General features: G+C 33.4%; 2 protein-coding genes across 2 annotated transcripts in view; one reads left to right on the top strand and one right to left on the bottom strand.

The window, feature by feature from the left end:
- The window catches only part of LOC124541035 (zinc transporter foi), a 47,655-nt gene extending 41,067 nt beyond the window's left edge, over window positions 1-6,588 (bottom strand). Inside the window, exon 1 of the mRNA XM_047118822.1 lies at window positions 6,415-6,588. The gene's annotated coding sequence lies outside the window, so the exon portion shown is untranslated. The remainder of the gene's footprint in view (window positions 1-6,414) is intronic.
- Window positions 6,589-7,328: 740 nt separating this feature from the next.
- LOC124541068 (AP-3 complex subunit sigma-1) lies at window positions 7,329-13,329 on the top strand. Its single transcript, XM_047118885.1, has 6 exons — window positions 7,329-7,571; window positions 8,459-8,550; window positions 9,451-9,562; window positions 10,633-10,812; window positions 11,693-11,800; window positions 12,694-13,329. Exons 1-6 carry the CDS (start codon window positions 7,503-7,505, stop codon window positions 12,706-12,708), a joined length of 576 nt encoding a protein of 191 aa, XP_046974841.1. The 5' UTR covers window positions 7,329-7,502; the 3' UTR covers window positions 12,709-13,329.
- The last annotated feature ends 10,155 nt before the right edge of the window (window positions 13,330-23,484 follow it).

The following is a 23,484-nucleotide window of genomic DNA, read 5'->3' on the forward strand; positions in this document are numbered from 1 at the left end:
TATCTAGGTATTTCTTGCAAACCGAACTGTACTCGTATAACACTTGTAGCCCGCAATATCACTCGCTTTTTAATGGTTGATCGTAAAGTTTCAAGTATAAAAGGTAGACTGTCTCTCTTTAGGGCTCCAGCTTGCTTCATACGAAATTTCATCGAATTCGGTTCAGCGGTTTCGCCTTGAAAGAGCTACAGACAGATACACAGAGTTACTTTCACATTTATATTATAAGGAAAGTTTTGAAATTAGTTGCCACATTTGAAATTATTATTCTATTCGGTTTCATATTTTCTTACTAAGCCCTCTCGAATGTAACATTTTTATAATTTCATTTTAATATAGGTAGATTGTAAAGAGATGGCCCAGTGGTTAGAACGCGTGCATCTTAACCGATGATTGCGTGTTCAAAACCCAGGCAAGCACCACTATATATATATGTGCTTCATTTGTATTTATAATTCATCTCGTGCTCGGCGGTTCGGGAAAACATCGCGAGGAAACCTGCATGTGTCTAATTTAATCAAAATTCTGCTACATGTACATTCCACCAACACGCATTGGAACAGCGTGGTGGAATATGTTCCAAAAACCATCTCCACAAAGGGAGAGAAGACCTTTAGCCCAGCAGTGGGAATTTACAGGCTGTTTTTGTTGTTATACTAAAAAAATTCGTTTATTTACGATAGCACGTTAGAAACTTAGTACATTTAGTATCAATATTGCACTCGTGCAGAGCTGCGCCGGCTAGCTAGTAATGAATTATTACTAGTTTCAGTATCGATGTCGGCTGTGGCATTGATTTTTATTGGATAGATAACTGTTGTTTAGTTTGAGCAAACTATATCATAGTCCGATGGCTCAACGATCAGACATGACCGGAGAGTTCAGACTCAGGAATTCAGGATCAACGACTTTGTCTTACGAGGCAAATTTTGGACTCAAAATCTAACTTATTTTGGGCCGGGGTTTGTATATTTCTACTTACGACAGAACTTTAAGATGCATGTGAGAATATCCGAACACCCGATCTTATACATTAATAGCGCAAACCAATTTTTGTCCCAGTGACTATGGGACGATAGCTGCACATAAAACATCAGTATAACATAGGTTATACTGATGTTTTATGTGCAGCTATCGAATCATACATATAGATGTAGTGCCGAAAATGGAAGAGGATTCTTGGTTGCAATTTAGTAAATTGTTAAGATTTAACAAAGAATTAATTTTAGAGAGCGGCAAAAAGATACTCGCTCTATGGCCGTATGAAAAAACTAATGTAAAATTTGCGAACAGACGTCATCAGTTTACAATGAAATCAAATCAAAACCAATCCTGTAATAGGTTTTGATATTTCTATAAAAAAACTTTTGAATAAACGCGACATTTTGCTAGTTTTTACTCATAACTTTTTGCTATTCTGACACATCCTCTAGACCAGCGTCCTCATGAGCGAGACATTAAACCAATTTCACAGTCGTTGTACAAGAATATGTGATATCTTTATGAATAGAAAATCGATGAGGCGAAAAGTTACTTTCAGATTCTATTATTAAAGTTAGTAGACATATCTGTAATTAAAACTATTGATCGCCGTATGACATATATTTCGGTAACATGATTTGTCCAAACTACCTTTTTTTATGGTATAGGTTGGCGGACGAGCATATGGGCCACCTAATGTTAGTGGTCACCATCACCCATAGACAATGACGCTGTAAGAAATATTAACTATTCCTTACATCGTCAATGTGCCACCAACCTTGGGAACTAAGATGTTATGTCCCTTGTACCTGTAGTTACACTGGCTCACTCACCCTTCAAACCGGAGCACAACAATACTGAGTACTGTTATTTGGCGGTAGAATAACTGATGAGTGGGTGGGTGGGTCATACCTACCAAGAAAGGCTTGCACAAAGCCCTAACTCCAAGTATTTTTGTTGACATTTGTACCTTGGAGCAATAGTGCAAAAAGCTTCATTAAAAGTATAACACCTCGCCTTATTGTCTCCACTGGTGACAGGGCTAGTTCGTTTTTAGCCCAGAGGATCCGAAGATTCAGATCCCACGGAGAAATGCTGCTAAAATTCTTGCCACCATTCCAAACGGTCAAGATTTATACAGTAACTATTTTTAATTAAAATTTGTATATATGAAAGAACTCAATTTTGATAATTGTAATGTAAATAAAATTTTATTTTACCTGTTAGATTTTATCACGTAGATGTCATATGTCGTAACTACTTATAAATTTATTGATTGAACGTGATCGTTCATCTTATAACCTTTGGGAAGAGTTGAAGGCTAAAAATTGAGAGCAGAGGAAATACCCATGTCGATTTCATTTTACAATGAATTCAAGAAGATGCCATCCAGAGTCGGATTTAAAGGTCTGGAAGCCCAAAAGAGTGGAGGCCCTAGACCAACAGCAGCGTGGATACCCTAATAATTATATTATGGATTAATGAGCTTTTTTATTTCAATCAGTAAGCTATGATTTATTTACTTGTATCGGTAAGTAAGTAGTAACCTTATTATAATTTGACTATATCTCGGTATTTGTTAACTTGCTGAAAACTATTGTGGCCCCCACTCATGTGGAGGCCCCAGGACAGTTGCCCCGGTTGCCCTTCCCTAAATCCGGCCCTGATGCCATCTGCATCTGGACAGCAGTTATGTAAGCCTGCCTCCAAATTGTTGACATCAAAGCTGGTTTAGATATAGTCTACCGACTATATTACAGTCTGGTTATGGTACGGTTTTGGGATATCTAACGGGGGGTGTTAGCGAGTCGTCGACCAGTATGAGTGGAAAGTCATGCTCACACTGAAGATTAGGCACATAACCTGACGTTAAGGCTTGCGATAAAGGCTCTCTCATTAGCACAGAAGAATTACAAGAAATTCAGTTTTATAATGGACACGAATAAAAGTTATCTTCACATCAGAATGTTACAGATGGTAAGCAAGGAAAATTGAGATCTGGAGAAATGGGAAAGAAATACTTCCTTTCATATGGAACGTATTTAGTTACTGATAAGCCACTAATTAAGTATCCTAGTTTTGAGGACGAGACTCTTCAAGCTGTACGAAAATCAGCTGGAAAGATATGTATATCCATAAATAAAAGATATGTAGGTATATTCAAAAACGCTTCAATGTGAAGTTTACTTGAATAAAATTGATTTCATTTGATTTGATTTAAAGAATGTAACTGCTCTCATGGTAACTTAGCCCATTGATTTATGTTCATGGAAGACTTCTATCGGTTTGTGGATTTGAATTACTTGAAATATAACTTAGAATCAGCTAGTTTAAATATTAAGTTCTTCAAGTATTAAATAAATAATGGTTTTATGAAAGGGGAAAGTAGATCGCTGACTGTTCGCTTTAAAACGCAGGCTCTTAGTTTTACATTGTTCAAGTTCTTAAGTAACTTTAAGGAGCTATTTAAATCTAATTGCCAGTCATTTCACACTTGTAGTCTCTAGGTCAATTACACTCGGCTGGCATGAATAGGCAGCTGGCGACTCCGAGAAAATAACGCAGTCAAGGCACTGATGAAGCTTACGTGAGGGTGTTGCGTACCAGGATTCTTGTAAAACTACATGCGTCGTAACACAGCCTATAAATTTCCCTTGATGGGCTTAGGCCTTCTCTACCATTTAGGAGAAGGTTTGGAGCATATACCACCGCGCGGTTCCTCTCCATTTCAATGCGGGATAGATACACATGTAGCAGAATTTCTTTGAAATTAGATACATGTAAGATTCCTTACGATATTTTCTTTCACCGCGGAGCACGAGATGAATTATAGACACATGAAAATTCAGTGCTGCTTGTCTGGATTTGAACCCGCAATCATCGGTTAAGATGCACGCTTTCTAACCACTGGGCCATCTCAGCTCTTTCATTCAATGAACACATTGAGGAACTGAGAGGTGTATCTGTATGCTCAATATATGATAGCAGCTTCACGTATGTAGATTATGGAGAAGATTAAAGATTATTCATACTCATTTCGTTATTCCGATATTTACCTACAATACTTTGTACAGTCGGAGTAAGAAAAGGTTCGTCACCATAAGATCTATTTTCGTGTGCTCAGTATGAGCGACAGTCTGTTTTACCGATCGAGAATATATGACACATCACTTAAATTTATAATGTCCAAAGATGTTACACTATTTTGAACCAAGTTATCATACTATGTGAAGTTTAACGTTATATGCAGTTGTCAGTTTAGTGTTTTAGTTTCAAAAGGTACTAAGAGCTTACGACTTGTTAAAGCAATTAATTTGAAAACTAATGAAGATTTTCTTACTCTGACTTTACATGTAATGAAGTAAATTAATTAGAAAAGGAATATTTAGTGATCAATTTATATCCAAAAAAAGTGTGAGTCACACTTATTTTTTATTAAAATTAATGACGTCAAATTCATTAATTATATAAAAATACAATATTTAATTCGGCATTAAAAAACACTTCTGAATGATAATTTTATAATTTTTATGGCAATTAAATAATACCATCTGTTTGTAATTCAGATTTTACATACAAAAAACCATATAAAACATTTTAAATACAATTTAATTACTTTTTTTAGTAAATTTGCAATAATTTATAACAACACTAGCGGCCGGTCCCATCTTCACGCAGGGCGACACAAGTTTTTGTTATATTTATACCTTTTATATAATTTTTTTATTAATTTTCTCCGACAAGTTTAACAATTAACATTCCATTTAACTTATTTACACAAAAACTTTAATAAATTATATACAAAAATATTCCTTATGAATCCCACCATCTATTAATGAAAACCTCATGAAAATCCATTGAGTAGTTTTGGAGTAAATCGTGAACTTACAGACAGACATAGCTATAATATGTATTGATTATTATTATAATGATTACTACATTTTTAATTATTACAAAATGCATGGAATATGCATGTCATATTCCTTTTGGCTGTAGCTACACCGGCTCATGTTTCTTTTAAAAAAAAAAAAAAACAAAACTTTTAGCATTTTTACATTAGCATTTATGTTCAGGTAGCCTATATTCCAGCCTGCATAAATTATTCATTAATTCTAAAAAAGAATATATTCTAAAAAAAAAAAAAAGTAATACCTGTATAATCTATTTAAATTTTCTGCTACTGTTATATAATTTAAAGAACGACAATATTTTGAATATCAAGATTCAAGATTATATCTACAGAATGAATAATTAGGTTTCTTTGCCAAATCTTCATATGAAAAATTTTACCATAAACAATGTTACTTGGCATAGACACAATATATATTTTTTTTAAATTAAACATTCCAATGAATTTACAGGTATATTTTATTTCTTATATTTAAATTAAAAAAAAAAAACTTACCTTTCCACTATGTAGATAAACGAAATGTTAATTAAATAATTTTGATAACAGACAACAAACTTAATTGGTCAGTGAATAGTAGTATTTACAGTATTGTTTGTTTGTATGTAGGAAATAATCTCAACACCTAATAATCAAATCTTTCAATTTTGTTCACCGATAGAAAGCAATATCATTCCCAGTGCCATAGATATATTATATCAAATGACTTAACTTTCAGTGTTTATTCAACATAATATTAAATACCACTAAAACATATGACATTTTATAATTAACAAAATTATATATTTATAATTATACAATTGGTATACATTACGCTTTCTACAACCAAAATATTATGCAAATACAGATTTAAAATGTTTATGTGGGCCAAATGAATTCATTAAACATTGTGTCTTGTTAAAATATTTCTGCCTTCATTTATATTAATGATTTAAATGTTAAGGTTAAAAGAAAAAATAATTATTTTAATGTAAAAAAATATTTTAAATAATTACTGAAATTCATATTTATTGGAATGATAAATATACAAAGCAGTAATGGTCGGATTTATTTCAATAAAAATACGTATTTTATATTGATATCAACAAATAACATTGAAAGTTTTTTAAAGGTTAAAAAAAATACAACTAAAAAAAGTACAATGAATTTTGTAAAGGGCAGAGATTGTTTGTAAACGCGCCAAAATACAATAGTAACAGATAGAAAAAATAACTTCCGATTTTTTAATAACACAATTCAATGAATACAATGCATAAATCGAATCGTATTTCCGATTTTTGGGCAGTATACAGATAGATCTCTGCTAGATTTATTGTTTAATTGAGTAATATTTCGTCGACGGAGAGTTATAATTATTTCAACGAGTCAGATATCAGCCAAGCGCGTGGGCTAAACGTGCCTATGTTGAGGCTAGTTACGGCCGGAATAAATGCGATATTTAGCAAGCCGACACTGGAGAAGAGACGCGATCCGGCATCCAAATAAAGACATCGTAGTATTCGTTATTACCATAATGTTACACTGACCTGTATAAACGAGATGAAGATCTGCCGGCACCTTGACGAGTTCCCATTCAATAGTTTACGTAATAATAAACACAGACGACAACAAATACAGTTTATTTAACACAATACTCATACAGTTTTTTACGATTTTCTTTTTATGACACTCGCGAGACAGCACTGCGCTGACCGCTGGAGCACGACATACATAGATTATAAAGTAAATATAAGTCAACTATTTGAACACAGATTAATTATATATATATTTTTAATACGTGACATATTACAAAACCAATTATTCTTGTTGTTTTATCCAACTCTATTTTATAGTTATATGAATAACAAACTTTTATGTAAAACCAGATTTATAAAGTTAATATTAATTTATGAAAATATAAAAAAAATAAAAGTGATACCAGCTTTCAAGTTTTACCCCTAAATTTCTAAGAAATAAAAATAATGACAGTTATTACATTTACTCAGTTACTAAATACTAACGATACTAAATTTTAAGTTAAGTTTTCTGAATAGTTTATTTTTCTATTATATATATAGCACAAACATTTTAAAATGAAAAATATATGACGATTTACATAAATCTATAGTTATTTGACTATTTATATTTATTTGTCATTTTTAAATAAGCACGACGAAGGATTAAAAAATACTACGAATTATATACCCTTTAGTCTTATTCTTAATTTGATGAAAAGCGGAATCCGGCGCGGTCGTAAAGATTTTAAACGAAGGCCCAACGTCTTTATGTATTTTCACACGAGGGAGTAAACTCTTCTAATCTGAGATCTCTCGTGCCATATACATATATTTAGCCTCGTATATCTAGCCACTAGACTAACAAAGCACTTAAATTACATCTAACTGATATATTTGTAAAGTACACGTATCCGGAGCCATTACATATATTTCAAAAAAATCATGTGTCAAGTAAACGTCAAGCTTTACAATCAATGAGTATTGAATCGACCAAAAAATATCGGAAGTATAATCTAAAATAGCTTCACATGAGAGTTTCGAATTTGATTTTGACGCATTGTTTATAAATGAAGTTGATAATAGTGTAGTTTTAAAGGCTAAACGAGTTCAAGTTCACAATGATTAAGGCGATATTAGTCTTCAATAATCATGGAAAACCACGATTATCTAAATTTTATCAGTATTTTGTAAGTGAAAGTTTTATGTTCAATTAATTCATGATTTCAATCGAACAGGAATAAAACTAGTCGTGAAGATGTCGGTAACAAAGAAACGACAGCGATCTCCAAAAACTATTTATATTATTTTCAGATTCTAACCAATTATTTTTTACCTAAATCGAGTTACTTGATAGTATCTGAAGTGGGCTCCATCGCTCATAGACATCGGCTATGAGAAAATTTAACCATTTTTTACACAATTAATAGAATTAAAGTTGTTAAGTCCTCTGTGACACAGAATTATCGAAATTTAAAATCTCATTCAGAACAGAACATTGTATATTTAAGAGGATAACAATTAGTTTATCTCATCCAAATTTTTGCCGCATTATACACTAGCTGTGAATGCCTTATATCTAACCTAACTTTGATTTAAAAACTTTAAAGTAGAACATAACAATATAAAGTATTCTTATTTGGTGTTAGAATAAAATGCTATTCATAATTTATTAAAACATACTTGTTCCTTACTTAGATTGGTTTGCCCAAAACTCATAAATGCTATTTAATATACATCATTGAAATAAAAATAAAAATAAATGTATAGATTATAGATATTTATATTATTCAACATAGAAGTACAACTATTTTTTAAAGATTTTCATTTCTATCACAAATTTAGAGAGAAACACCTTAGAGATGACGAAGTATCTCAGATGACTTTTATTTCAGATTTTTTTAATTCTGTAGACTTCCCTTCATTAGTTGCAGAAGTTTATTTTTCAACTTATATTATTAGTACAAGTGTACATAGTTTATTGAATAGTTTTATATTATTACAAACATTCATTAAAATAGTCGGTTTCCTTTGAGGTGCCGAGTTTATATTTATGATTGTAAACAATTGTTCGCAGAATGAGGACATGCAGCAGCAGATAATCAAAGAAACGTTCCAGCTCGTTTCAAAGAGAGACGATAATGTTTGTAATTTCCTTGAAGGCGGCAGGTTTGTGTTATATTTATATTTTGTTATAAATCTATTTGTGCAAGAATAGGGTTGGCTATTCGTCGGGATTTCCTCAGCTATGTCACATATGTTAAATTATCTGTAAAATTTTAAAATATGGTAGTGCGTCTTCCATGTTTCTTGTCATGGTTGGTAGATTTTGGTAATGGCAACCCTACTTAAAGAGGCCAATTAATTGTACAGCTTTCGTTGTTTTATGGAGTCTAATCTTCTTAAATGCCTTTTTAAATGTACATGTGATGGTCGTCCTAGTGAATAAATATTGACGTAGTACAAATATAACATGCCTATGTTGCCATCAATGTAAGATATTATAACCATTGTGTTGTTACACTCACTAGTAGTTAACAAGAAGACTTAATTAGTAATAAATATTTGATAATTATCAAATCAACACATTAATCCTTTCTGTACATTACATTGGGCCAGAATAATGAAGTTAGATACTTATAAAGTAGCTTGATAATAATCAAGTGCAAAAATGGACCATGGATCCTAGACTGTAACTCTAACTGTAAATCAACAATACTAAGTCTCTAAGCCCTACCACCCAATAAACTAATTTGCAATAATAATAACTCATAAAAGAAACCAAGATTTTAAGTTTTCGACTGTGAGGAATTTCGTTATTTTCGTTATTCGTTATTTCGTCGTTTCGTATAGCGATCGAATTTTCGTTATAACGCTAATGATAACGTGTGTATGTTTCGACAATTTCGTTATTTTCGTTATTTCGTCGTGTAGTATAACGATCGAATTTTCGTTATAACGCTAATGATAACGTATGGATGTTTCGACAATTTCGTTATTTTCGTTATTCGTTGTTTCGTATAGCGAACGAATTTTTTTTTATAACGTTAATGATAATGTTTGTTTCAGTCTCATCGGTGGATCTGACTACAAGCTCATCTACAGACACTACGCGACTTTGTACTTTGTTTTCTGCGTGGATTCATCAGAGAGCGAACTTGGGATTTTAGATCTTATCCAGGTAGATATAAAATGTATTTTTTCTTTTTCACCAATTGGACAATGATGGTAAGATTGCCCCAACTGATAGACATTCCTTACATTACCCTAAAAATCTTGTTCTATCTAAGATGTTATATTGTGTCTATAGTTGTGGTCTTTAAAAACATGTAAAACCAATAATACTGTTCACAAATGTATGGGATTATACCTGTGTGTGCGTGTTTGTTTGTGTGTATCTCTAATATATCTGTAATAACCCACGCCGGTTTCGCACGGGTGCAATATCGATACTAAATATACGACAGAATTTGTTTATTTATTACATCACATTAGAAACTTTAAAAATTATCACTGTTTATTTAATATATTTTTCATTTATTATATACAAAAACCTTCCTCTCACACTATCTTTTAAAAAAAAATGCATCAATATCCGTTGTGTAGTTTTAAGATCTGAACATACACAGACAGACAGCGGTAAGCGACATTGTTTTATAATGTATAATGATATATCTAAGCACTGTATAACTTCAGCTACACAGTATGGTTAGTCTTCGGTAAGAAGAAAGTAAGGCTTTGAGTCAACTTGTCTGACTGACTATCATGTACAACAACAGCCTGTAAATTCCCACTGCTGGGCTAAAGGCCTCCTCTCCCTTTGAGGAGAAGGTTTGAAACATATTCCACCACGCTGTTCCAATACGGGTTGGTGGAATACACATGTGGCAGAATTTCTATGAAATTTATCGCATGCAGGTTTCCTCACGATGTTTTCCTTCACCGCTGAGCACGAGATGAATTATAAACACAAATTGAGCACATGAATCAGCGGTGCTTGCCTGGGTTTGAACCCGCGTTCTAACCACTGGGCCATCTCGACTCACAACCACACAATATGGCTAGTCTTTATTAAGCAGAAAATGAGGCTTAGAGTAAGTTTGTCTGACTGACTATCAACTATATACAACAGCTGTATTTTGTATCATAAATATTTCTTTAAAGTTATATAGTTTAGGAAATTTCAATTTTAAGGGGGGAAGCGGGATGAGTTGATAGTTCATCTAAAATTTAGTTTTTTGCTATTCCAAGGTGTTCGTGGAGACTCTGGACAAGTGCTTCGAGAACGTCTGCGAGCTGGATCTGATCTTCCACGCGGACGCAGCCCACCAGGTGCTCGACGAACTGGTCATGGGCGGCATGGTGCTCCAGACCAACATGGCCGATATACTCTGCAGGCTTCACGAACAGAACAAAATGCAAAAGGCTGAGGTGAGTTTTGAAAGTTTTATATGAAGATAAGGTTGGTTTACTTATTACTTGGTGGTAGGGCTTTGTGCAAGCCCGTCTGTGTACCACCCACTCATCAGTTATTCTACCGCCAAATAACAGTACTCAGTATTGTTGTGTTCCGGTTTGGAGGGTGAGACAGTGTAACAGGTACAAGGGACATAACATCTTAGTTCCCAAGGTTGGTTGCACATTAACGATGGAAGGAATAGTTAATATTTCTTACAGCGTCATTGTCAGGTGGCCCATATGCTCGTCCCACAACCTATAATATAAAAAAGGTCCTAGAAACAAAACCTAGATTAGGTCATAACAGGTAGTTAGTATATCTGGAGTAATTCTCAAGTAGCCCCGGTAATGCTATTCTCACTCCTGTCTGATCTGTGGTCATGTTGTATTGGATTATGATTGATATTGCCTTCTCATACAAATATATTTATCCTTATTTATATAAGTTTAATATCATATGATAAGGATTTGTTCATAATCATGTGAGTTTCCTCACCTGCATTGGAGCAGCTTGCAATGCAAAACACTCTAGTTGTTTCCAATGCAAGTAGGAAAAAAGATAAACAGACCTTAGATTGACGTATTTCATGCGATTCGCTAATAACTCAGCTATATTGTGCACTACTAAGAGATTATGATTAATATATCTCTATTTATAATACAACACTATTACACTTAACTACTTATTTCAACTTAAATTTCCAAAAATTCCGATAACAGTTTCGTCGCCGTTTTAAACGCCATTTTTTCGCAAATCCATATTAAATATCACAGATTAATCGCTGTGAAATATTGTTCATTTGGCTTTTCCTCTTATGGTTGGAGTATAATATAGTCTGTTTGTGTGTCCCAGGCCGGTATATCAGCTGCCCCGGCGAGGGCAGTCTCCGCGGTGAAGAGCATGAACTTACCCCAACAGCTGAGAGACATGCGACTCCCAGACCTACCGCAAGCCATTAAGGTTTGTTTTTAATTTGTCACTCTAATATAATAAAGACAATTGTGTGGATGTAGCTATTTATTAAGCTAGTTAGTTACAGGTTTAAAAGTATTGTTAGTAAAAATACAAATACAAATGTATACATACAAACATACAATGTTAAGTTACTAGTAAGAACTAGTATTCCACCAATCCGCATTGGAATTCCACCAACCCGCATTGGTATTCCACCAACCCGCATTGGAACAGCGTGGTGGAATATGTTCCAAACCTTCTCCTCAAAGGGAGAGGAGGCCTTTAGCCCAGCAGTGGGAATTTACAGGCTGTTGTTGAAGAACTAGTATTAATTTAGGGATATTTACCATGTTTTTTTTATTTTTGTTCGGTGTAGCTCGACAACAACAAGTCTCGTGAACAAGACATTCGTAGATAATGTCGAAATATTGAACTCCACCGAAACAACCATAATCATGTTAATTTAAAATCTTATATAGAACTAGTATTTATGTCAGGCTGAAATTAAAAAATCATACAAGAACAACAAACAACAACAACAGCCTGTAAATTCCCACTGCTGGGCTAAAGGCCTCTCCCTTTGAGGAGAAGGTTTGGAACATATTCCACCACGCTGTTCCAATGCGGCTGCCTGGGTTTGAACCCGCAATCATCGGTTAAGATGCACGTGTTCTAACCACTGGGCCATCTCCACTCAAAAATCATACTGTATTAATATACATAAGGAATTATTTTAGTACAAATAGTTTTTACTTATAATCGTCAATTTGACACGTCGATTTACATGCACTTGCTTTCTCGGGTTGAACTGACTATTTCTATTGGTTGTGTAAATCGGCAGCATCAGTATGTGGTAGACTTGACCATTGAGTGTAAATATTATCTTCATATGTTTCCAGGACTTGAAATTCTGACCGATACAGCAGGCGTACCCCGCTTCGCCGGTCGCCATAGCAACGAACATAATCAACACGATATACTCGCAGAACGAACGCTACCAGAACATACAGCGGCCTGAGAACATGACGAACAAGTTCTTTGGCTCCGAATCTCTCAGCACGAAGTTCTCGGAGACATTCGCTGAGAACTATCAGCAGACGGACGGCATCAACTTTCCGAATTACGAATCTCACAAGCTTGAAGGCTACCAGGACCTGACGGGGACCGTCGAGTGTGATTACTCGGACAGGAAACGGAAGAAGAAGAAGAAAGGGAAACAATAGTTGAGTTGTAATTGAAATGTGTGATAGTGTGAAGTGAAACTTTTTTACGTTTTCGTTACACGAACGTTGCGTGCGTTACACAGTGATGATGCATACAGCAAAACTCGTTACTCAAAGGCAAGTTCGTTATACAAAAGTAACGTAACGGCTTAATATGAAGTGTTACGTACATAAAATAGAAGCAGCGTGAGATATACATTAAAAAAGTTCTAAAATTTATGTGCAACAATATTCCAAATGTTATACAAACACACAATATTAGCCCTACCACCAAGTAATATTTTTACTTGGTGGTAGGGCTTTGCAAGCCCGTCTGGGTAGGTACCATCCACTCACCAGTTATTCTACCGCCAAATAACAGTATTGTTGTGTTCCGGTTTGAAGGGTGAGTGAGCCAGTGTAACTAACAGGCACAAGGGACATAGCATCTTAGTTCCCAAGGTTGGTGGCACATTGACGATGTAAGGTATAGTTAATATTTCTTCCAGCGTCATTGCCTATGGGTGAAGGTGACCACTTACCATCAGATGGCCCATATGCTCGTCCGCCAACCTATTCCATAAAAACAAAACAAAATAGTAACACACATACAGTTTCTACGTCCGTAGCACACGGATGCAACGTCCTTAACACAGACGTCACGTCCGTAACACACATAGGCAACGCTCGTAATACAGACACAACGTTTGTAACACACAGACAATAGGCTATTTGACAATGCGAAAAAGAAATTGTGAATTATTGTAATCAGTGTTTATTATGAGTTTAAAAATGGTTATTTACTAGCAAAAGTTAAACATAATACTTAATTTATTCAAAAATCAATAAATAAAACTATTTTTTTTCAAACGTTTGTCACGTGACACAAAACGCTCCTGATTGGCCGGTCATATAATGAAGTAACTTTCTTGTAAACCTTTCTTTTCTACTATATCTACCACAGATTAAAATACAGCAAAATGACGTCATCGACCCCATTGCAGCGCCATATTGTCCAAGTAGCGTTTGCGCGCGTTATTTAAATATGGTATTTTTAATATGATATTTTTCGGCAAATATGTACTAGAAAAAAAAAAATCAACTGTTACTGGGTTCCTTAACCTCTACTAAATAATATAAAATTGATTTTAAAAACCAGTCAAATAGCCTATTCTTGCAACATACAGACGCAACGCTCGTGACACACAGACGCAACGCTCGTAACACACAGACGCAACGCTCGTAACACAAACACAGTCTTGGTAACACACAGAAAATCAAATCGAAACTACTTTATTCAAGTAGGCTTTTATAAGCACTTTTAACAACAACTTTTTACCAAATAGAACTGGGAAAACTTTCATAACAGCCTCAACGCACGTGACCATGAAATATTAGTCAAAACGCGCTTAAAAAGTTTTACTTCATTATTATCTAATTGTCACATATTTTAATTATAAACGTAGCTGAAAAATTTATTACAAAATTCGTTTGCAAATATTGATTGTTGACTTTGTGTTATATTAGTCAATCTGTCTAACTTTTATACATAAACAGTATGTTAACTGACAAAAGGCTACATCATTAATACATACATATATATAGAAAAATGGCTGTTGCCTGCGGTTTTGTTTGCGTGGAAATTGATTATATTTAAACCATTAGGAGTAGAATATCCAAAAACTCTTTAATACTTATTTTAACCAGTATCCAAAAACAAAGTTTAATGTTTCTAATTTCAAAATTGACAGACTTCCATACAAATTTTCGACTTTTTAAACCCCTTAGTGGTAGAATTTGCTTATGTGTTTATAATACATCTCATGCTCGATGAAAGAAAGCATCACAAAGAAATCGGTCTAATTTATATGATACTCTGTCATATATTCATCAAAATATATTCAAACAGCATAGGAATTAACCTTTAATCTTAATTAAAGGTTAATTATATTTCTTTTGTTTTAAAATTAAATGCCTTTTCTCAGTTAAAATACTGTTTTAATAGTACTAGTATAATTGTTATAATGAATATAATACAAGCAAATTATGATTGTTAATTAAAAGTGATTTTATATTGATTGATGTCGGAAGTGTTACATTCCAAATATATTAATTATGGGATTCGTTTAAGTTTAACATCGCTTATGTACCGTGTTTAGATTGTAAGAATTATATTTTTTGTTAAATTATAGTTTTGTTTTATTTACATCTAGTAATCTCCCATGGCTTCGAACGTTTTTGGGTGTTAGTTGTCATGTGTCAGGCAAAAAAGTAGCCTATTTGCTTCACTGGAGTTCAAGTTTGCTTCATAACAAATTTCATCAAATTCGGTTCAGCGGTTTCGTGAAAGAGCGACAGACAGAGCTACTTTCACATTTATAATAATAATATATATGTGTACTAGTTGTGTGTCTTTAGGAGTAATACGATTATTCTCGAATGATCTTAGAAAAATGTGTTTGGGTCTCCAGCCTTATATGGCCTCTTCTTACCTTCTGGTAGAGGCGGTTAGACAGTTCTATTACAAATAACTACAGCCCAAATGTCTATTCAGTGACTGATCAAACAAGGTAACGAATTTCCAAAATAGTGACACACTTTTTTTTAAAAGAAATCGATACATATTATTTAGGTACACTAATATTTTATGAAATAATGAATCATCAAACATTTTAAGCTCCATTGAAATAACAATATGAAAAATCTTTCCTGAGTTCATAACTACGTCACTTACGTAATTTCTACATACATTTTAACACTGTAAAGTATAAAAACGTTCGGGCTAACCACAACGTATGTCAGACACTTTTCAAAACATCAAAATGTTCAAAGCTTCGTGTACACTCAGCCTTATAAGAAATTACAAGTAGGTTCAAAAAACTAAGTTATAAATCGTCAATAGATGGCGTATTGACTAAGATGAAAGTCTATATTTCGGCAAATTTAGTGAATTACTAAACGCGCCATCTATGATTTAAATTACTATTTTGAAATGACCTCTATTCACCAACAGGTGGCGTAACTGACCAAAGGTAATGGTTTTTTTCTTTTCAACATTAGATGGCGTTGTACTGTTTTTCGCCGATAGCATAAATATTATGTTATTAAAAATTTATATTTGATTATTGTAAAATAATTATTGAATGAGTAATGTAATAGTAATGTTTCTTCTCAATATGGATTTCTAAATGGAATTATATTATTGTATGTACCTTCGTTAAAATAATTCGAAAAGTACGTAAATTTTTTTTTCAAATTCCAATCTACTGCAAAAAAGGTTTGTTTGATTTTATAACAAATACATAAAAAAATACGTAAAGTTAGCTTATAATCAATACTCAACCAAGCAGGTCATGTAACCGCTGGCTTAATAATACAGTTTTGAGTCAAAAACGTACAATTTACTCGTCCATCGAGCAAGGCGTAACAAGGTAACTATATACCAATTTGTTTAACAATTGAAACAATAACTCTGATAATATCCAGCGCTGTTAACATAATTCTATTACATTTTATAATCTATCTGTTCTTGCTTTTCATTCAAATGAGTTTTTAGTTTAGTTGTTAAATACAGCGATGTTATGGATGTGTCTTTTTGGCTACGGATACGAATACGATACTTCTGACTAGTATTCGCCCGTGGCTTCGCTTGCGTTTAAGAATGTTGGTTGTCATGTGTCAGGCAAAATAAGTAGTCTATGTCCTTTCTTGGATTTAAAGTTTGCTTTACACAAAACATCATCAAATTTGGTTCAGCGGTTTGGTTGTGAAAGAGCGTCAGACAAACAGAGTTACTTTCACATTTATAATAATTAATATAGAATTAGAACGAGAAAATCCAGTGGTTAGAACGCGATCTTAACCGATGACCGCGGGTTCAAACCCAGGCAAGCACCGCTGTTTCATGTGCTTAATTTGTCTTTATAATTCATCTCGTGCTCAGCGGTGAAGAAAAACATCGTGAGGAAACCTGCATGTGACAAATTTCATAGAAATTCTGACACATGTGCATTCCAACAACCCGCATTGGAACAGCGTGGTGGAATATGTTCCAAACCTTCTCCTCAAAGGGAGAGGCGGCCTTTAGCTCAGCTGTGGGAACTTACAGGCTGTTCTTGTTGTAATATAGAATGATTGATATAATTTCAATTACGAATATTATATTTCTAAGAAATTGCATAAGTTTTGGTATTAGGTACCTTTAATAAATAAACCAATTAAGTACTCGAACATACAATCTTACTCTTAAGTATAATATGGCGAAATCAAATTGTATATAATTTTTTAATTTCCATTACCTTTATGGACTTCAATTACACCGCAGGTTAAGACAGCGTTAATCATCTAATAGTCCAAATTTCTTACCGGATGTTACGTCATCAAATAAACTACCAGATACAGCTTCATTTGTTACTGTTGGTTATATAGTCAGGATATACGATTATATGTATATTTTTCTTGGTAGTAAGGATCAGTATAAGGCTGCCTGGGTACTACAAATTAATCAGATATTCTACTTGCAAACAGGAATTAGTATTGTTGTGTTCCGGTTTGAATGGTGAGTGAACCAAAGGCAAAGACAAAAATATTTTTTCTAAATAGAAGTGATTAAACTTTCTTAATGATAGTCAAAAATCTGCCACCGCTTCGGAATTTACCACCTCGGACCTGAGAAGAAACTCCGAAAGAAAATCAGCGGGATCAATTTTTTCCTTTTTTTTTCATCTCATGTTACATATACAATATATATCTTTAATAATAATATATTAATATCTTTAATAATATATATTATATTTTTGTGTTTTGAAACAGCTTGGAGGCGATCATGTCATTCCCAAGGTGTGCAGTCAACTAGAAAGTCATTAGTGTTGTAATATCCTTTAGTTAGCCAGTGTAACTACAGGCACATAGCATCTTAGTTTAAGTTGGTGCCTGGTGGCGTATTGGCGATTTGAGGAAGGATTATTTTTTCTTACATTTCACCATGCAAATCAAATTCACTCTTACTAATTATTTCGTATACACATACATATAAATTTAATTGTTCTTTTACTAAAGAGTTTTTTGTTCCCGGTTGAAACAATTTACCGATTTGGTAGCTCTGCATGTAAATCAATGTTTTTAAAATTGTTAGAACTTACAACACATTCATAGGATAAATTTGAAATCGATAAAGTTACAAAGTAATCAGTATTAACTATGAATATTACTACTACAAAGATGTATTCTACCACCAAATAGCTGTAGGTATTTAGTATTGTTCCGGTTTGAGTGAGCCAGTGTAACAGGCACAAGGGATATCTTAGTTCCTTGGTTACTGGCGCATTGGTGATGTAAGAAATGGTCAATATTTTTAACAGCGCCATTGTCTATGGGCGTTAGTGACCACTTACCATCAGGTGTATTTATTGCACTCGAATTTACAAAACATTTACACAGCAAATAATTGAATGAGCAAAGTGAAGCCGATTTTTATGAAAAGGACCATCGTAATCAAAATGGGTCTTACTTATCATCATATTATTACCTAAGTACTAACGCCCGGCTTCGCACGGGTGCAATACTGATACTAAATATACTACAGAATTTGTTTAATCACGACATCACATTACAAACTTCTAAAATTATCAGTGTCTCTTTACTATATTGTCCATGTATTATACACAAAAACCTTCCTCTCGAATCACTCTATTAAAAAAAACCGCATCAAAATCCTTTGCGTAATTTCAAAGATCCAAGCACACATACGGACAGACAGCGTTAAGCAATTGTTTTATACTTACTATGTAACAATACTATAAAATACCCTGCAAGGCCCTCAACGGGGGCCTCATAAACTAACAAAGCTTAATACACCGTCCGGCGATCTAATTATAAAATGACAGATGATATGAATTAAATATTAAAATTTTCTTAACAATAAACATAAGTATTTCGTGACCACACGCGACAGGTGACTTCCGGTGGTCAAATGTGGTCGTGTGGTCAGTCTTTAATAACACATTCGGGGAATCCTTCGATCAGTTTCATTGTTTGTCTGATACTTAATACGTTAAAGTAAATACAAGTAATGGATTGTTATTTTTTTTTATTGTTTGTGTATTCGCGGAAAGCTTTGGACGGATTGATGGCGGTTTCGTTTTTTTATATTTCAACGGTTATCAGATCGAATTATAATCTTTATTCAAGCTGAGATGGCCCAGTGGTTACAGAACGTCTTAACCGATGATTTCGGGTTCAAACCTAAACAAGTACCACTATATATGTGCTTAATTTGTGTTTATAATTCATCTCGTGCTCGGCGGTGAAGGAAAACATCGTGAGGAAAGCATGTGTCTAATTTCAACGAAATTCTGCCATCACTATTCATACAACAATCCGGTTTGGATCAGCGTGATGGAATATACTCTAAACCTTCTCCTGAAAGGGATAAGTCTTAGCCCAGCAGTGGGCAATTAACAGGCTGTTAAAGTTGCTGTAATGTTGTAGCGCCAATGCGACCAACATTAGAAACATATTATGTGTCTATTGCCTGTAGTTACTCATATCAAATCAAAATAAACTTTATTCAAGTGGGCTTTTACAAGCACTTTCGAATCGTCATTTTACAACCAAGTGAAGCTACCACCGGTTCGGAAAGTAGATTCTACCGAGAATAACCGGCAAGAAACTCAGTAGTTACTCTTTTTTAACATTTAAAAATACAAAGTCATGTTAGTTAAATACAATTATTTAAATTAATATATCCTGCGTGGAAGTCAAAAGATATTAGCTTCACGCTTTTTTATCATCTATAAAATCTTGTATCGAATAATAAGCTTATTCTACCAATGTATTTTTTTCAAACGATTTGAATATACTAAACGGCAAAGTTAAAAATGTCCGCGGAATTTTATTATAGAAGCGGAGCTGGCATCGGAGCATTTACCATTCAATCGAATACAACAATACTGAGTATTACTGTTTGGGAGTAGAATATCTGATAAATGGGTTTTTAAAACCCTACCAATCCCTATTGAAACGCAACTGTTATATATTTTATGGATAATTATATACAGTAGGAATATAGATTGTCTTAATAATAGTGCTGATAGTCATATTTACAATAATTATGTAATACATTATTTATAATAAATGACGAGGCAAATAATTTGAAACAAATATCGTCGAAAATCGATCGCAGAAAGTAAATACCTACTTTATTCAAGTATTACAAGCACTTTTGAATGGTCATTTAACAACAATATTAAGTGAAGCGGTGGTACCGTTTCGGAATGCTTCTACTAACCAAACTCAGTAGTTACTCTATTTCAATATTTTTTAATACAAAGTAATGTTAGTTAAAAATAACGCCGTCGCACTTAGTAATAAATTCTTTTTTTAAATATAGGAATATTTGCTTATTTACTTGGTGGTAGAGCTTTGTGCAAGCCCGTCTGGGTAGGTACCACCCACTCATCAGTTATTCTACCGCCAAATAACAGTACTCAGTATTGTTGTGTTCCGGTTTGAAGGGTGAGTGAGCCAGTGTAACTACAGGCACAAGGGACATAACATCTTAGTTCCCAAGGTTGGTGGCGCATTGACGATGTAAGGAATAGTTAATATTTCTTACAGCGTCATTGTCTATGGGTGATGGTGACCGCTTACCATCAGGTGGCCTATATGCTCGTCCGCCAATCTATACTATAAAAAAAAATGTTTAAGGTGTTAAGTTTTTCCGTTTTGGTATTTATTAATTGATACATCCATACCTAATTTAAAAGGTTATAACTTTTTTTATGGACAGCTTATGTAATAGTTTAGTATTTCTTATAGTTCCAATGTCTAAATACTGAGGACTAGGTTCTTTTTTTTAATTTGCTCAGGCACAGGTATTTTGCTATACGGAATACAAATAAAATACACAATGTAATATAATTATTGTTAATAAATATTTTAAATAAGAAATATAAGATAATAATCAAATACGGCGGCAATTTTAAAAGAAAATCGCAAACACAAGGAAACCCATTTAAAATACATATAAAAAGGAAAAATATATCATTCTCAGACCACCCAAGCAAGCGCCAATGCCACAGGTAACATTTATTTAAAAAAAAAAAGAAAAAAAAACGCGCTAAAGACACCGGCGGCCATAAATAAAACGTTTAATAGACAAATGGAAATGTCAAAACATTTTGTAATTGTTCCTCTTTCTGTGGCCTGTCACTGATATTTATTGACTTTAAGAGCTTTGATTTAGTTTCAAATAAGGCTTCGACTTTGAACGCGTATTTGCAATGAATTGTTTTCGCCGCTGGGAAAGAATCTCTGGTGTATACAACAATGACAGCCTACAAATTTCCCACTGCTGGGTTAAGGCCTCCTATCCCTTTGAGGAGAAGTTTTGGAACATTTTCCACTACGCTACTCCAATGCTGGTGGATTTCACATGTGGATAGAATTTCGTTGAATTTAGGCATATGCAGGTTTTGCTTGCATGAGATGAATTATAAACACAAATTGAACACATGAATATTCAGTGCTTGCCTGGGTTTGAACCCGTAATTATAAGTTAAGATGTACGCGTTCTAACCACTGGGCCATCTAGGCAGGCACAAGGGACATAACATCTTAGTTCCCAAGTATAGAATAGTTAATATTTCTTCCAGAGCTACAGCAAAGTACTCCAGAGTAATACTGTAAAGCACCGAAAGCCTGAAAGGTTTATCTGAACTGAGTTCGTTCATTAAGTAGTGTGTGTCTGTGTGCAAACAAACACAAGCACAATTATGTGCTCATTACAGTATATATTTGATACATTAATTTATTAATTAATAAAAAAGTTATTGAATATCCTGAAAAAATATTCATGTAGACAAAATTTTATACGCGCCTTTTATAACACAATTAAACTAACAATATTGGTTTTCATCTCGTATCTTAATAGAAAGTAACTGCTGAGTTTCTTGCCGTTTCTTATTGAAAGTAGATTCTACCGAGAAGAACCGGCAAGAAACTCAGTAGTTACTCTTTTTCAACATTAAAAAAAATACAGTCATGTTAGTTAATACAATTATTTAAATTAATATTAATACAATGATTCTAGAGGAAGGTTTTTGTATATAATACATGGACAATATAGTAAAGAGATTTTAGAAGTTGATGTGATGTCGTAAATAAACAAATTCTATAGTATATTTAGTATCAGTATTGCACCCACCCGAAGCCGGGGCGTGTCGCTAGTTTTGTATAAATAGCGAGATATTTACAATGAACAATTATAATTATTAAACTAAAGCAGGGTTACTTACTTGCTTTGTTTATATCAATAGAACTATCCTGGCTATCCTGGCCTACTTTCTGTTACATATATCTATATTAATGAGACAAGCATATACGCAAAATAATTACTAATTAACCCTCCAAAGTAACATTACTTAGTATTACTGTTAAGTTGTAGAATTGATGATTTGGTAATGTACCCTGATGAACTTGGTCATAGGCCCTATCAGCAATGATTACACTGAGCTTTAACACCGAAAATAAATTATTTGTTGTTTACGTTAAAATATTGTAAATTAAGAAGTAAATTAAGCGCAAACTGTGGTTTCATTTTTAGATGCACAATATGACATGAAACTAGTTTTTTTTTTTTATTTATTTATAATTCTTTATTGCACACCACAAACAGAAACAAAAAAGAAAGTAACATAAAATTAATAAAATACAAAAAAAAGAATAAAAAAAATAACAAAACAAAACAAAAGAAGTACATTAAAAGTGTTGTACAACGGGCTGACTTATGGCTTTTTAGCCATCTCTTCCAGACAACACAATCAAAGGGAGAATCCAAAACCAACGGTGCAGTCATAAACTTACATACAAATAGTTACACACTAATACTTATACTTCCTACATATATATAAATATATACATATATATTATGTATAAATAATATATATCTCTATCATACACTAATACATACTTAAGATAATAAAATAATATAAAAATACATAAAATTACATAATAAATGTTATATAAAATAATTAATGAAAGTCGTCTGAATTATTATTTAGGTAATAGTTTTTAACGGCTCTTTTAAAAACTGAAATAGATGGAGCCTTTTTAATGTTTACTGGAAGGGCATTCCATAACCTTATGGCCTGTACAGTAAACGATTTGTTAAGAAATTTAGTTTTGTGTACAGGCATTTTAAGCGTTAGGTACCGCTTAGATCTTAAAAACAAAGGATAACCAAGAAATTCAAATTTATCTTTTAAATATGTAGGAAAACTATAGTTAAATAGCGCACAGTACAGAAGAGAAAGAATATGTAAGTTCCGGCGAAGACGTATAGGAAGCCACTTGAGTTTTGAACGATATTCGGAGACATGGTCATATTTTCGTAGGCAAAATATGAATCGAATAGCAATATTTTGAAGTCGCTCAAGTTTATTCAGTTGGTCCTCGGTGAGATCAGGATAGCTTGCATCTGCGTAATCT

This window comes from Vanessa cardui, chromosome 27, assembly GCF_905220365.1.
Source record: "Vanessa cardui chromosome 27, ilVanCard2.1, whole genome shotgun sequence".
NCBI classification, from domain to species: domain Eukaryota; kingdom Metazoa; phylum Arthropoda; class Insecta; order Lepidoptera; family Nymphalidae; genus Vanessa; species Vanessa cardui.